This window comes from Carassius auratus, chromosome 25 (genome assembly GCF_003368295.1).
Source record: "Carassius auratus strain Wakin chromosome 25, ASM336829v1, whole genome shotgun sequence".
NCBI lineage: Eukaryota > Metazoa > Chordata > Actinopteri > Cypriniformes > Cyprinidae > Carassius > Carassius auratus.
The window spans coordinates 14570626-14587481 of NC_039267.1; the positions used below are offsets into that span (position 1 = coordinate 14570626).

General features: G+C 34.9%; 1 protein-coding gene across 15 annotated transcripts in view; it reads left to right on the plus strand.

Moving 5' to 3' along the window:
- Positions 1–16856, plus strand: part of cadps2 (Ca++-dependent secretion activator 2) — a 123725-nt gene that overhangs the window by 16362 nt on the left and 90507 nt on the right. For all 15 annotated transcript variants that reach the window (XM_026202844.1, XM_026202847.1, XM_026202848.1 and 12 more), the window contains exon 2: positions 3925–4038. In XM_026202844.1, coding sequence (XP_026058629.1) covers positions 3925–4038 — 114 coding nt within the window. The remainder of the gene's footprint in view (positions 1–3924; positions 4039–16856) is intronic.

Here is a 16856-nt window from a genome sequence, read left to right on the forward strand (position 1 = left end):
GTGTTATCTAATTTCACATACTGGTGTTTCAGTGAAGAGATGCAGTGAGGCATGTTTGTTGAAGGAGAGGCGAGTGTGTGTTTGATTAGTAGGAGGAGTGTATGTTTGTCAAGGCTTGGGACGAGAGTTCCAGGTGACACCTGTTCCCTTACAGTTTTGTGGACCTAGTGATACTTGATATGTTGGAATGAAGGAAAAGTTACCATTATTCATCAGCGATTACTGTACATCATGATAGTCTTTTAGATAGTTCACCTTAAAAATGAAAATTGTTATCGGCTCACTCTCTTGTCGTTTCAAACCTGTATGAGTTTCTTTCTTATGTTGAACACAAAAGAAGATATTTTGCAGAATGTCGGTAATAGAACAGTTGTTGGTCCGCCTTGACTTCCACAGTTGGTGCCCCTTGACTTCCACCAACAACTCTTTGGTACTTCAAAATTCTTCAAAATATCTTCTTTTGTGTTCAACGTAAGAAAGACATGTATACAGGTTTGGAACACCATGAAGATGAGTAAATCATAACCGAATTGTCAAAACTTTTAGCTTCATTCTGTGCATTCTTTCAATACCTTTTGATTTGGTAAAATAGTATATTTTATAGAATTTTGGGTGGCACTTCATTTTACAGTCCTGTTCCTTATGTACATACTATGTACTTATTATAGTAATTCCAATAACTATGTAATAACTAGGTACTTACCCTAGACATACCCCTAAATCTAACCCTACCCCATGTAGTTACCTTGTATTACCAGAACTTTCTTAGATAAGTACACTATAAGTACATGTACTGTAAAATAAAGTGCAACCAAATTTTGACTTGTTAGCTTGAAATACTTCAGACATATTTTTAGTCTAAAAGGTGATCTGAATGTCTGTACTCATCAAGGAAGGGTGGCAGCTGGTATTCATTTCAGGATTGGTGTTTTACCCTTTGCTGCTGATATACAAAAAAAAACAGAAAGTGACTTGCTGCAGCAGCCAGGCAGGTCCTTGGAAGCCACGCAGTGGATGATGTTGCCATGACGATGTGAAAGGGTTGTCATGTTCAGGGAGTGGCAAAAGCAAAACGCCATCAATGGAAGAAAAACAAAAGAAAAATAAATTTTAAGAATAAGAAAATGGAGACTATCTGTATAACAGGTTTGTGATATAATAGCAGAAGAAACAAAAAGAAACTCACACACACACACACACACACTAGAACCCTTTGAGAGCATTAATGATGTTTATTAAGTGCTTTTGTTGTGTTTTTGGGTGGGTGTGTGAACTAGAGTAAACCTGAACTCTAAGGCTAAAATGATTTCGCCCACCACGGTCAGTATTTGAGAGATTTTCCCTTAGTTGATGTTTTTTGCTGTCAGCGCCACAAACCAGTAAACTTTTGATTTCTGTCCTTCTCATGAGAATTACCTCTCCAGCAACCAGGTTGTCCTAGGCTGATTTTACACTTGCTTTGGAAACAAAAATAAGTTTGTTTTTTTACCACAATGTCTGGTTGACAATCCAACACAGTTCTTTTGGCCGTGATAATTGGGTTGTGTACATCTAGTATCTTGATTAGAGGTTGACGATGTATCGGTTTTGCGGATTATTTCTGTAGCTCAATTGGTAGAGCATTGCGATATCAAGCGCAAGGTTGGGGGTTCGATTCTCCGGGAGCACGTGATAGGTAAAAATTGATAGCCTGAATGCACTTTAAGTCACTTTGGATAAAAGCGTCTGCTAAATGCATACATTTAATCAGCATCGATAGTTTTGTAAAAATAGCAGCTATTTAATTGCAACTAAAAGCGAGTTAAATTTTCCATTTTTCACTTTTTCTTTTTTTACATGTTAGTCAATGCTATTTAAGCGTCTTCTTCCTCTGAGACAATTTCTGGTTGTGAGTCTTATCTGACTTATGATTTTCTGATGAAAATTTGACTTCGGAAAGTCCCATAGATTTTCATTGAGGATGTCAAAACTTTCGTACAATAAGACTTATAGAGTGTTCAAACTACAGGAAGACAGTTATTGGCAATTAATTATTTGAAATAACGTAATATCAATATTTATTAGTGCTGTCAAGCGATTAATTGCGATTAAAGTTTTATGTACATGACATGTGTGTGTACTGTGTATTTATGTATATATAAATTCACACATACTGTATATTTAGAAAATATTTACATGTGTATATATTCATATTTATTTAATTTATTATATATGATATATAAGCAACATATTCTTAAACATATACATGCATATGCATTTATATATAGTGTACATAATGAATATGCACAGTACACGCACATTATGTAAACAAACTTTTTTTTTGGATGTGATTAATCGTTTGACAGCACTAATATTTATTTATCAGCAGTACTGATATATTGCAACAGTCTCATCCATACTTTCATCACTTTTTTTCTTTGCCTCTCACTCCATGCAGGTGTGTGGGATATTTAGAGCAACTGAAATGGTTGCATTGCCTTGCAAAGAAGAGAGAGTGAATTGCTGGCTCACAAAGAGACAAGGCCGAATCGATCACAACTGAAAGTGAATAAGCCATCGAAAGCGAGACCACAGCGAGTGCTACATGGAGGAAATGCAAGCACTGTGCTGAAGCTTGGTGCTGATGACATAGACACGTGGTCTATTGCACTTATTACCGACCACCTCTGGTTAAAGCTCTTAAAGATAGCATCTGCAACCAGACACATATTCCCAACATTGTAAACAAGTCTCGCTACAGTATGTGTTTGAATCTGCATGGGATCTGTTTGTATTTGGAAACGGATGTGCACTAGAATGCTAATTCAAAGACTTCATGAGGCATAGCTTCAGATGTTCGACAGATTCATGCCATCAAATTAAGGATATCCCGTAGGTTGCAACAAATTGGTGGGAATTTTAGAATTTAATGTCTGTAACATACAACTTGTGTCTTTTGATAGTGTGAAACATACAAATGTAAATGCATTTTATATTTTAATATATTTTAAAATATATCAAGAATTTCCAGCATCATTACTCCAGTCTTCAGTGTCACGTGATCCTTCGGAAATCATTTTAATATGCTGACTTGAGAACGCAATAAGCATTTCTAATTATCAGTGTTTAAAACAATTGTGCTGCTTATTATTATTGTGGGAACCATAAAACCGCTACATGCGTGTTTGTGTTGTTGCTCAGTTACCCAACGGTTTCTTCTGTTTCCAACTCAAGACAAAATCTCTGCCAATGCCGTTTTCAAAATGGCTATCCTGGATGTCAATTTATGATGAGTCATAACTATGATTATGGCTAAGAAAAGCAGTTAACAGTCTTGATTTTTTAAGCAGCCTCCTTTCATGCTCCCTGTGGGTAAATTTGATTAGAAATAACCCCCTCCAAACAACATCAAAGGCTATGACTAATGTTTTTTCTGTCTTTTTTTTCTCAAGCAAAATGTATCTTTTTCTGAAGAAAAATATTGCTATTTTAAAATAAAGATGTTTTTCCTCTAAAACATTATCGATGCATTTGTTCTGTAGTTCCTGCTGGTTTTACATCAGCTTTGGAAGCACATTAAAGGATGGGAAAATAATTGTGTTTTTCCACTTGTTATTCATTACCAAAACATCAATAACGCACCGCGAAAACAACATTTATGAATACAAACAAGTAAAATGAGGATATTTGTACTCAAGGAAAGACATTTTCATGTGCTTTAGAAGTGAACTGCAGTTAAAGAATAACAGAATAATTTAACAGAACATGCCATTTTTATATTGACACATGCTTAACAGAATCGTGTTGCATATTTGGTGTTGCCAGAAGAGGTGCAACAGTGAGCATTATCATAAACTCTGATTTCCTATAATTAGTTATTTGTGCTAAAGAAAATGAGATTCCACTGATAGAACTCTTGTTTTTTTTTCTCTTTTCTGCTTTTAGCTGAACAAGCAGCAGCTGCAGGTGGTGAAGGAGCGTTTCCAGGCCTTCTTGAAAGGAGAGACGCAGATCGTCGCAGATGAGGCTTTCTGCAACGCTGTTCGCAGTTACTATGAGGCAAGACTCTGCGTTTCATTTCTATTTCAAATAGACTTTCAAAGCCTTTGGCCGTTAGGATGTGACCAAAATGTTTACAGATGGAGTTTTCATGAGGAACGAACTTCACAACCATTAAAAATGTGTTTTATATACACTATATAACATTTTCGAAGTTGTAAATAAAACAAAGACTATTGATATGTTTTACAAAAAAAACAAAAAAACATTTAACTTAAATTCTACATTAAAGTGTTGTTCTCACTTGAGGAACTTTTTAGAAGTAGTAGGTCCTCCAGGTACTTTTCTCCAACTATTGAATGCTATGAATTCTGACAGACTAGTCTTTTCAAAATACTGTTTGTGCCTACTACTCTATATAGTAAGGGCCTAGGCATATTCAGACATTTATCAGTTGGACTGCTTATATGTGTGCAAGAAGTGTGGGAAATAAACAGTTAGCAGATGCATCTGTATTTACAGCATAGCTGACTGGCTGTCCTCTTTGCGCTTGAATTTTCAGCCTAACCCAAAGATATATCTCTGCCAAATCTCTTGCTCAAATCCGGTGAAGGAAATTTGCTTTTTAAGTGCCTTTTTTTTTTTGGTTTTGGGGATATTGTCTGAAAGCAAGTGTGACTTAAGGCTGGAATACACCACATGATGATTTTTATGATGATTTGAACACATTAGGCATCATGCAGTTGCTGAATTTGTAAACGCTTACAGAGAAAACTGGCATCATACACTAAATGACTGAGAATCGCACACAACCAGATTGTCAAAGCATTCTGTACATGACAAACCCATGCAGAAGCACGTCTTGCTGTTAGATGCATGACAAGTGAAAAAAACAAACAAACAAACAAACAAAATATATATATCCCAGATCCAAGAAGAGAGTTCTTTTTTTTTTTTTTTTTTTTTTAACCTACAGGATAAATGCCTGGAGCTTTGTGCTTTGGTCAGCTGATAAATTATTGAAAATTGATTGGCTGAATTCTGTATGCGGAGTGCTTTTCTTCAATCGATTTACCTACCTCCAAGCTGTTTTTTTTTCTTCTTTCAGACAGTCACTTTTTATCTTTATTCATGTCTTTCATATTCATTTAATGGTATGATAAGGCATGTGATGTTTCCAGAGAATGATGAACAGGCACAACAGATGGTCCGTGTTTTCAGACCTCATCAATGTACAGTATATATTTCATCAAACAAGCCTTTGGAATCAGTGCTTTTACCGTTCATATCTTACATAGTCAACTTTCTTGCTTTCATCACTTTCTCATAATTTCTTTTTCTTTTAGAACAGGACATGCCTATCATGTCCTAATAGGATCATCATATCATATCAGTTGACTCTCCGAGGCTCTATTAATTGCTCTGGATGGGAAGCAGCTCTTTGAAGTTGGGGCTCATAGTCGCAGACTCTGGGTTTGCTGATCAAAGTTCCCTATTGTCATTCACTGGCCATCTAGCTCATATCAAAGCATCTCTTTGGGTTCTGTAGGCCATTTTTGTAGCATGCGCCAAAGTGTGCCACCAGGGACTTGTGGACACCGTAGGAGTTTAATTGTTGCTCTATAGTGAACATTGTTTAGAAGATGAAGAGGAGCAAGAAATGACTGACAGGGGTTGCACTAGTAGTTAACTGCTTGGTTAGTTTATCACTAGTTTTATTGCATTCTAATTTTGTCACATTGCAACACTTTGTGCAGAGAGTAAAAATGGGATTGGATAAGTGTCTGCACATGTATTTTTTTCCCCAAAAGGATTTTTAAAAAGTCTTTGTAAATGAGTAATAACCTGTTAATCAAATCAGCCAGCTACCACGTGAGACACAACATTTGAAGCAAAACATTTATTTAAAAATTGGACAAAACACAAAAGGTAGAGGACTGTTTACATAATGGTTTTAATGAGGGGAAAGAACTACAATCCCATGATGCTTTGCAAACGATATTATCAAAATATTTACAAATAATTAAGTAGTTTAAAAGCGTAGGGAAGATTCTATTACATGATTTACAGTGTTGCACTGAACTAAACTGTTCTTTTGATGTATCTTTTGTTTTTATTGATTGGTGGAGATTTCTCTGCAGTTATGGTTAGTTATCTTTTATTTATTTATTTTTTTTATCACCAGGAACCCGTTAAAAAGTGAAAAAGAAAGTGCCGTGACATACAGCCAATTATGGTGACCCCTACTCAGAATTCGTGCTCTGCATTTAACCCATCCAAAGTGCACACACACAGCAATGAAAACACAAACACACACCATGAACACACACCCGGAGTAGCGGGCAGCAGTGATGCGTGGGTCAATGTATGAACTACCCGCACCCGACCGACGATTTCAACTAACCCGCCCGCAACTCGGACCGCAAAAAAAGAAAAAGAAAATATTGTACCCGACCTGCTTCCTGACCCGCATTTTTTAAAAGTAGAAAATGCTTATCGTAGCATCATTGGGCCATAGACGTATAGGAACTAGGCAAGAAAAAACAAACAAACAAACAAAAACCTTAATATATTCTAATTTTGTCAAGAATCGTCAATAAGCTCATAATTTGTACTTAAACCAGGTTTTTTCTGATCAGAGCTCGTGAGCGGATCTCCATATATCCCGCTCCGCTCACTCATTCCGTGGGGTCTCGCTCAACCCAGAATGGCCTGCTGGTTTGAAAATATGCAAGGAGACATTTAATTGTTAAGTAATAAACTGGTGTTTTCTGTGTCGCTGCAAAGATGAAGTTGACGATGCGGACTCGCCATGAATCCTATATTTCTCAAATCTGTGAGGCACAAGCTGAGTTTCGTTGCCCTCCAGTTCACATGCAATTCAAGTGATCGTGTTTTATTACATTGTCTACTATATAGTTGCTTATTATTTATTAAATACGGGCAATTGATTGATAAAACATTGATCAAAATTAAGATACAATTTATATAAAACGAAAATCTTTTAAAAAGAGTTTTCTATTAAATAAAACTTAATGAAGTCGTCAAAATCATGTTTTACCAAAAACAGCGCCTTCATCTTTTCTCTTGCCATCTCCATCTCTATGTGCAGACTGAGCTTGTGCGTCATCTTCGCGCCAGTTATTCAGCCAATAAAGTGCAGGCCTATGTATTTCAAAATTGTGTCTAGTACTATTGTGACGAGTGGGGTGGGGCCGAGGGACGTGGGAACGAGGAGTGAGGCCGGTGGAGTGATTGGAGATGAGCTACACCTGCGCCCCACCGCCGGTATCGAGTCCCACGTAGGAGATGGAACGATATAAAACTGGAGCGACGACAGTGAAGGACGAGAGAGGACCAGGCCTGGGCTTTATTTTATGTTTTGCTTTTGCTTTTTATTTGCTTTTTATTCGCCTCTGTGCCTCCTACTTCCATCCAGCACGTCTATCTTTTTAAAGGTTAATAAGTTATTCTTAAAAATCAATTGCCTATTGAGAATATTTTTTTTCCTCAGAACTTGACTGTTAAAATCTATTGTGTGAGGAACTCATTAAATCAAACGTCCTAAAAGCTGTTTATACTTTCAAGTGGTGCATTTCTAGGTACAGAAACATTAGAGAGAACAAAAGGATGTGCATCTAAATTGTTTATTATTTTTATGATACAGAGCTTCAGTGCCACACTTTGCACTCTATGACATTTGATTCATGTTCTTGTTCCTTGATTCATTTTCTTGTTCCTTGTGTACAATTTTGACATCCAGGATGTAGGCGGCTACATAAATTAAAGATTCATTTTGAACTAATTCATATTTTGCCAGTGATTGGCGCATACATTTCACACCTAGACTGAAATATTTTTTATCCTTCTGAAACATAGTCATGCAGAATAAATTTGAGTGCTTTATTATCTGCAGTAAAGTAAATGTAGACCATCTGAACATCTTCTCCCACTTCTCACCTCAGTTCTACAGAGTTTCGCTTTGACCTTTGAAGGAAAGGGTTTAAATCATCGGTCCAATTTTCCATTGTTTATCCATCATCTTTCCAATAATTTTTTGGTTTTATGTGTGTGTTTTTTTTTTTTTTTAAGAATTAAGAAGAATTGTTTAAGAATTTAATATATTAAAATGCATTTTTTTTGTAAAACTTTATTGCTGTATATATTTCCTAAATAAGAATGTGCATGTATGATTCTAAAATAAATATTTAAATATAATTTTGTATTAAATTGTAAATATAGCAAATGTTTAAATGTAAACGTTAATGTATCATAAATATTAACTTAAATATTAAATATATATATATATATATATATATATATATATATATATATATATATATATATATATATATATAAGGATTTAATGTTTACTTAAAAATTATAACTTTTGGACAAATAAATAATATAAGAAATAATGGAGATCAAACTATTGTCATTCATAAGATAAATTAAGTATTAACACATTAAAAATTTGTTACAATGTTACATTTTAATATTATAAATATTACAAATATTTAAGTGTAAATGTATCGTAAATATAAAATATAAGAATGTTATATAGTCTTAAGTCGCTGGGGTATATTTTGAGCTATATATATATATATATATATATATATATATATATATATATTTTTTTTTTTTTTTTTTTTTTTTTTTTTTTTTTTTTACACTATTTCAAATGTAATTTAAGTTTTTTTTTAAGTGGTATTTTGAATCAAATTTTTCCTCGTAAAAATAAAAAGTTGATCTCAAAGTTAAGAATTAATTCATTTGAATATACATTAAACCAAAGATTATCATAACATCTTAGTTTATAATTCAGTATACTTTATTTTTGACAAAACACCCCATGTTTCGGGGGTGACAGCACATTTTCGGTAGTGACAGTAACCACATCACATTACAGAATTTTAGCTCATACTAAAACATGACTTAAATTGCATAACTGTACTAAAAATGTGTTTATTTGCACCAAATATGAGGATTATGTGTTCCCTTTTGCCCAATGGAAAAAATACACAAATTAATTCAATATCATTTTCATAAGTTGAAATTCAGGGGTTAGAGTTCAGGACAGCCACCTCCCAATTGAAGTACCCAATAAATGATGATTACATGTATACATTAAGCTTACTAATGTTTTAAAGTTTATTGTGGGTTTCAATAGAAAATAGAAGGATCTTAATAAACCTCTAAGATTTGAATATGTTATTTGTGACCGTAAATAGTTACGTTGGAAAAGACGTTTAGTTACCACTTTAAGTGAAACTTAGATTCCATGACATCTACAAGATGGATTAAAATGCTAATAAAGACATGAAAAGATGAGAAATAATCACATGACAGTACGACTGAAATGTCAAAGTGATGAAAAATGTTTTTAATTAAACACGTTAATTCTGTGGCACCTAGAAAAAAATCATTTAATGCCTAATTTTGTTTCTTACAGGAGCCAATGGCTCCTAAATTTATTTGTTTTTGTTATTTTTGCCTGGAGCCCTGGTATGGGTGTAAACAATAGCAAATAAACAGTTTCAGCTTATCAGATCGTTGATATTTAATCAACATTTAATAACTGTATAAGCAAATGCATAATGTTGCCATTAGTTTAAATATTGAGCTACGATTATATTATTCCTGCTTTCACCTCATTTCCTTCTACGTTTAATATTTTAATAGGCACTACTTCAGTGTGAGTGGACGGGGCTCAAATTAAAGCATTTAGTTATTCTTTAACTCTGCTCTCTGAAAATGCTTTTGTGAACTTTACTGATGCAGCAGAATACAGCACTCATTCACAGTCAATTAGCGTAACCCCTGTCTATTGCCAAGCAGGACTGAGGTCATCTCTGAAGATCTCATACATCACACACAGACACACAGTACAGCTTTTTATGAGGACAGGCCAGGTTACCAAGCAGCCTGTTGTATCTCAGAGCTTTCACACAAACGTGTCTTTAAATATGAGAGTGATTCCCCTAAATTATCGTTTCAAAGGTGTATGGAAAACTGGAGTCACTTCGGGGTTTTTTTTTTTTTTTTTTTGCAAAGTGAGACTGGATCATAAAGGGTCATGGACTTTGTGTGGTGACCAGAAATGAAAAACCCTAATAAAAAATACTCAAAAGAGAATCTATGCTCTTTCTTAAGAGTGATAAAATGATGTTTCTGACACAAAAAATAGCTCTCATCTTCACGGTGTACTCATAACTCTCATTAGCACATCAGTCAAGCAGGAGCTGCCTGCCACCACTTTCTTTGATTATGACAGAATGTGCTGTGAATTAAAGATGTAGGATTAGTCCCCGCAGATCCCCTCCCCTCCTCTCCTTTCTGCTGAGATATTTTTAGTGGGTTTGCAGGACGTGGGAGCATCCCACCGATGCTGAAGCCAAGAGGAACTACAGGCCTGAGAGGATTCAGGGCCTTTGGTAGTGAGACTGGTAAGCAAGACAAGTTTACCTAATTATCCTACAAGAGACAGAAATGCAGTGATTAAATAGAAAAAAAAACTAAAATAAATGTGGCAATATTTACATACAGATATACAATGTGGGAATAAATGAATATAAAAATAAATGAACACACGAATCAGTTATTATAAAAAAAAAATGAACGGACACGTAAATAAAAATAAATCAAAATTAATAGAAATAAGAAATATATGTAAATTAATACAAAAATAAATGTTGAACTATATATATTTTAGAATTATTTTTTATTTATTTTTTTCTCAATAATTCCTTTTACTGTTATCACATTAATATATGGATTTATTTGCTTATATACTATGATCAAAAATTGGAAGTTTATTTTTCTTTTCTGTTTATTTATTTATTTATTTTAGACTGATACACGTGACAAAAATGTAAGATTTCTTTTATTAATAAATGCAACAATTAATTATTAGTACAAAAATAAAAAAAAGGATAGAAGTAAAAATAAAATTAATAAAAAATAATGTTTAAAAAATTAAAAAAGTAATTCAAAAGTAAATTTAGGACTGAATAAAAAAAATTAATCCATGATTACATGGATTTATGTATTTATTTACTATGATAAAAATTTGGGCTGATAGCTAAAATTGTAAATGTTGTTTTTTTTTGTATATTTATACATTTCTTTTTCAGTCTTGTCTGTTGGAATTCAGGTTTGAGAAATTCAGGTTTCTTTTATTTATTCATCAATTTTTATTTTCCAGTTGTCTAGCATATTTCCTCCAACCTGTTTATTTCCCACAATCTTCTATCTCCTCTAATAACCTGCATTTGCAGATGCTGCGTGTTGTTTGTGTTTGATAAAGGACTTATTTTTCCAAGTTAAGCCGCTCTGTACTGCACTAAGCTCAGAAACGCAGTGATTCAGAACACACTTCCTTTTATAACACTCTGAGGACCTGTCAGATAATCTTCAATTATAATAATAGCGTTATTGTGTGTAAACCGATGAGCTCCTCCTCTGTCCTCAGCCTTTGCCATTTATTGACTGTGGCTGCTTGTCATTGTGCATGGCATCAATATGTTGCCATAGACTTATTTTGATCAATAATGACATCAACCTTCCCATTACGGCCTAATAAAATGTAAAAGTCATGATATGGCACCATATGGGTGGTGGAAGCCTGATTGTATAACTTCAGGGTTGGTCATTATAGGTGAGATTTCTGACTTGTGAATTGGAAAGTAAAAAAAAAATGTTGTGCCCTTTGGTGAGACATTTGACCTCAGGTCATTCCTCAGAACAATATTGATTAAATTTGTTTTGGAGATTCAGACAAAGCCTTAAACCTAATCTAAGCTTTTTAGGGCATATTGAAACATTTTAGGGCATCTCTCATTGCTGCTCCATTGATGCTTCAGACAAGAATGATACATCAAATCATACAGTTTGTTGAAGAAAGGTGTGCTATTACTTTCCTCCTTTGTGGAGAAGTGTGCTATTTTCTTTTGATAATATAACATTTATTTTTACTGGCTGTCAGACTGATACATGACAAGTAGCCAAGTTTTATTGACTTGGATGCTTGTTGGAAAGAACATTTGCTGGGGGAAATTTGTTAGAAAAGAGCTGGTTGAGTTTTTGTGTCATTCATGTCACTGGTTTCGATAATGTGCTCTTCTCAGAAATTATTTGGGCGATAAGAGCCCTTGTGTCTTGATGGAATCACTTTCACATAATGAAAATAATGTTGAAGTAATCTTCAGTTCACAAACACAGTTCAGTCCAAATGGATTTAGAGATTCAAACAGCGTTCTCGGCTCTAAGAAGAAGCTCTAAACCATGATTAATGTTTACAGCCTGGTAGAAAATGTGGTTTTGGTCTATAAAGCTAACTCAGCCCTTCATAACAACTTTGAGGGGGTGATTTTTTTTTATAACTTGTCCATTTAAATTATATTAAGCCTTAAAGTTCTGCATAATTAAGGGCGTGGACACTTGAGTGACAGGTAGATTGGTGCTGCTTTCACCAACGTCAGCTAGATGGGTGTGGTTTCAGGATTTAGCATCCACCTCTTTGCCCATTTTTGATTACCTGGGAATGACGCGTGGTGTCGCGCTACCAAGATTGCGATGGCTTCAGAAATCTACGGGTGATATCACCGACAGTACGTCCATGTTATTATACAGTCTATGATTTTAACATATAGAGACAGAATACCAAACACAAAATCCAGAAAAAAACACATTATATAAAGGTTAGACATTGATTTGCATTTCATGATGCGTCTGCAAACAGCGATTACAGCAGAACAGTTATGAGGTCTTATGTATGTGTGTGTGTGTGGGTGTGTGTGGGTGTGTTAGAGATATGATGGTATCAAATGTTCCTGTCGTAGTTAATTGCTAATGCTTTTATCACGATATATGGTATTATCACAGTGGTCATAATTCAGTATAACAGGTTAAATAACTTTTTTCTTATATCAAAAATAATTGAACATTTAAGTAAGCAATACAGAAACATATATAAAGTTAAAAGTTTTTCACATATTAACACCAATCTGTATAGCTAACCTAACCACCAATTTTACACCAATCGATATAACTTTACAAGAAGTTGAGTTATAGCTACATTTGCTACACAAGTTATTAATCTTTGTTAAAAATTCTTAGTTCATGTCAGCTCATTAACACAGCTGCAACTTTCGATTTTAACAATGTGTTATTAAATATTGGAATACGTAAGATTAATAAATGTTCAGAAGAATTTTTCTTTGGCAGTTTATGTTAACTAATGAAGCCCTAATGTAAAGTGTGAATGAACAATAAAGAATCAAAGCACTTTCAAACAATATCTAGGGCATGTTGTGGTACAGATTAGAATGAAAAAAAGTTGGAAAATAAATAGCCTATTTAGTCTAAATATTTAAGTATTTGGCACTGTGATGAACACCATAGCAAATTCACAAAATCCAAACGGCTATTTAAAATTATTTAAATATGTTTTAGAAAGTAGTGCAGCTGCTTTATTTATGGGGTTTACAGGAAGAGGGCTGCATTTTCTGCAATTTAGCGCCATCTGCTGTCAGAGAGTGAATGTGCTTTCATACATTGTGAATATAATAAAGACATCAGTGGAAAGTTTGTATTTCGGTAGGATATGTCAAAAGCAAGAAAGCAAAACAGTGAACAAGTTACTAAATTTATTTGACAGTAACGAGAGCAAGAGATGCGTGAGAGAGAGAGAGAGAGAGAGAGAGAGAGAGATAGAAAGTCAGAGAGCGCGCACTTCTGTTGATCTTGATTGCTGTTTGCTCAAATAGTGCATGCATTTGGATTAACACTAAATAGTAAATATAATACAAACAAAAATTATAGGGGCATTTACTTTAACATTTATTTAAACATCAAGCATACACTATTAAAGCAAAAGTGAAACTATAGCAGACTGCGAGAAAATGCGCTAGGCTATATGTGTCCCTCTCTTTCTCCACCAATGCAAACATGTTCGCGCTGCGCATGTTTAGCTTGCTTTAAAATTATAATTTTTATTCGTATGCGAGGGTCCTTGTACAGTACACCTCACACAAATTACATCACCAAAATATTATGCACATACTCATATACTGTATAAATCCCTGCAGTATTTTAGGAAAAGGTTTTGTGATTACAGTATTGAGCTGCTGCAATGGAGCAGCTCTAATGCGACATTAAAATGAACAGTGAAAGTAACAAAAGCTTTTACTAGGGGTGCCCAAACTCAGTCCTGGAGGGCAAATGTCCTGCAGAGTTTAGCTTCAATCTTCCTCAACACACCTGCCTGGAGGTTTCTAGTATGCCTAGTAAGAGCTTGATTAGCTTGATTAGTGTGTTTAGTTGGGCATGGATCTAAACTATGCAGGACACCGGCCCTTCAGGACCGAGTTTGGGTACTCCTGGATTATACAATACATTTTAACTGGTATAATTAAGTATGGAGGTAACTGAAGGAAACATCTGTTTGCTAAGTGAAGCCAACTAACTTGATTCTTCTTTCGTCGTCATCGTCGTCGTCTTCTTCTTATTTCATCTCTGTACCCAATATTTGTCAATTATACTGTAATGTTGAATGGCTATAGTCAATGGTTAAATATTAGGGGAAAAAATTACATTTCCTAGAGACATCAGGAGTATATACTCTCCTTCATTCATAAAAAAAAGATGCCATAAAGCAAATATAAAAAATATTCTGTCTTTTATGTTGTTTCTAGCAGATTTTTTTATCAGATTTTAGCTTTCCAGTTCTTAGAAGTACATTCCAGTTCAGTTTTGTATTCAACTGGCCAGCGGATGGACTGTGAGACTAGCTCGTGACTACATGCTGGACATGGCTGAAATACACACACCTAAAACATTTCACAGCATCCTCTGCAGCTTTGCGTGATGAGAAAGCCATTGTGGAATTAGAAGGATATCCGAAAGGTCAGGAGAAACTGGGGGCCAGATATGGATAAAGGGGTGAGAATCAAATCGATCCTGGGGTGCATTACTCACCGTATGACCTTTTACTTTAATTTTACCAAGAGTCGTGCAGTTTTGCATAAGTTAAAAGTAAGACGCCCGTATTCTTCAGGCGCCCCAGTACTGTTTAATTGGCATTCCTAAATAGTTTGCTTAATTGTGTTTTCTCTAATTTCACTCCTGAAGCATTGATTTAAATTTAAATTAGACATGGTAATCACATAATTAAAAACTAACCTAAAATTACCATGGCTTTGAAAAAGAAATTGTAACAAATACATTTGAACACTTCTTCAAAGAATAAAGGTTCCTTCAGTTCACTGTGCACTTTATTTTTAATGCTTCTGGGTCCATTCATGCTAACACGTCCACTTCAGAGCCCACCGCCAACAGTAATAAAATGCCTTCATAAGTTCAACCTTCAGCCTCTCTCTATTGTTAAGGAAAAAATAGCCAATCATGCCGAGCAGAAGCTGTGTTCAGGTCCCCGCAGGTTAGATCACTTATTTTCTCAGTGCTGTTTATGAAAATGATTTCAGCTCTGCTCGACGAGGGCAGACGGGGCAGGAAATTAGTGTTGAGAGGCTTTAGGATTTGCTGTATTAGGTAATGAAGTCAGCCCTCTTGCCATATAGAAGGGCTGTCTGAGTCACCTGAAGGCCATAACTGGTAGTTATGAGTTGTTATGATAAAATAAGACCCATTTTATGGATGGCTGATTGTGTAATGCAGCACAGTAGTCTGTAATGTTTGTGCTTGTGGCGTGAAGAAGTCCTGTGCCTCTTGGCCCGAATGTATAATTAATAAAAAAATTATCCCTTGAGTATGAAGGGTTGTTAGTTCATGTTATCTACTGCATTAACTAATGTTAACGTATTGAACCTTATTATTTATAAAGTGTAAAATTGTGCCTAAACTATTAATAATAATATATTTTTTGAGAATTTAAAGGGATGGGCCCGCCAAAAATGAAAATTCTGTCATTTAATTACTGTCCTTCATGTCGGTTCAAACCATGGACTGTATAAAAACATGGATGTAGTGACCGTGACGTCACCCATAGGCTTCGAAGAGGGATTTTGTAGCTTAAAGTGGGCGGAGGCGGCCGTCGCCATCTTGGCAGCACGTCACGTGCGTCATTCCCGGAAAATCGAAAATGGGCAAAGAGGCGGGAGCACATCTCAACGGGGGTGACCGCAGCGGCAATCCACCTGTCACTCAAGTGAATTACAGTTAAAAGGTGACATATCATGAAATCTGACTTTTCCAGGTTTTAGGCGCTATAATCAGGTCCCCGGTGCATCTACCAACCTTTTAGTAAATATAGTAAAAAGGGGCATAATATGTCACCTTTAAGTCACTTCCTTGTTGGCCTCACAAGAGCAAATGGGAGTTGCTGCTTTGTCCAAACCCATAAGACCTTTGTTCATTCTCAGAACACAAATTAAGATATTTTTGATGAAATCCAAGTGCTTTCTGACCCTGCATTGACAGCAATGCAACTGACACGCTCAAAGCCCAGAAAATGAAATTGTTGACTAAAGTCATTATTTTTGTTTTCTTTTCAGACAAAAAGTATTATTGTAGCATTACGGTTGAACCACTTATCTCACATGGACTATTTGAATGATGTCCTAAAGTCCTTAGCAATGCATATTACTAATCAGAAATTAAGTTTTGATATATTTACGGTTATGATTATTTACTGTAAATTACAAAATTTTCAAAACATCTTCATGGAACATGATCTTTATTTAATTTCCTAATGATTTTTATCATAAAAGAAATATCAATAATTTTGACCCATACAATGTTTTATTGGCTATTTCTACAAATATACATGTGCTACTTTAGACTGGTTTTGTGGTCCAGTGTCACATCGTAATTTGTGTTCCACAGATGAACAAAGGTCTTACAGGTTTGAAACGACACAA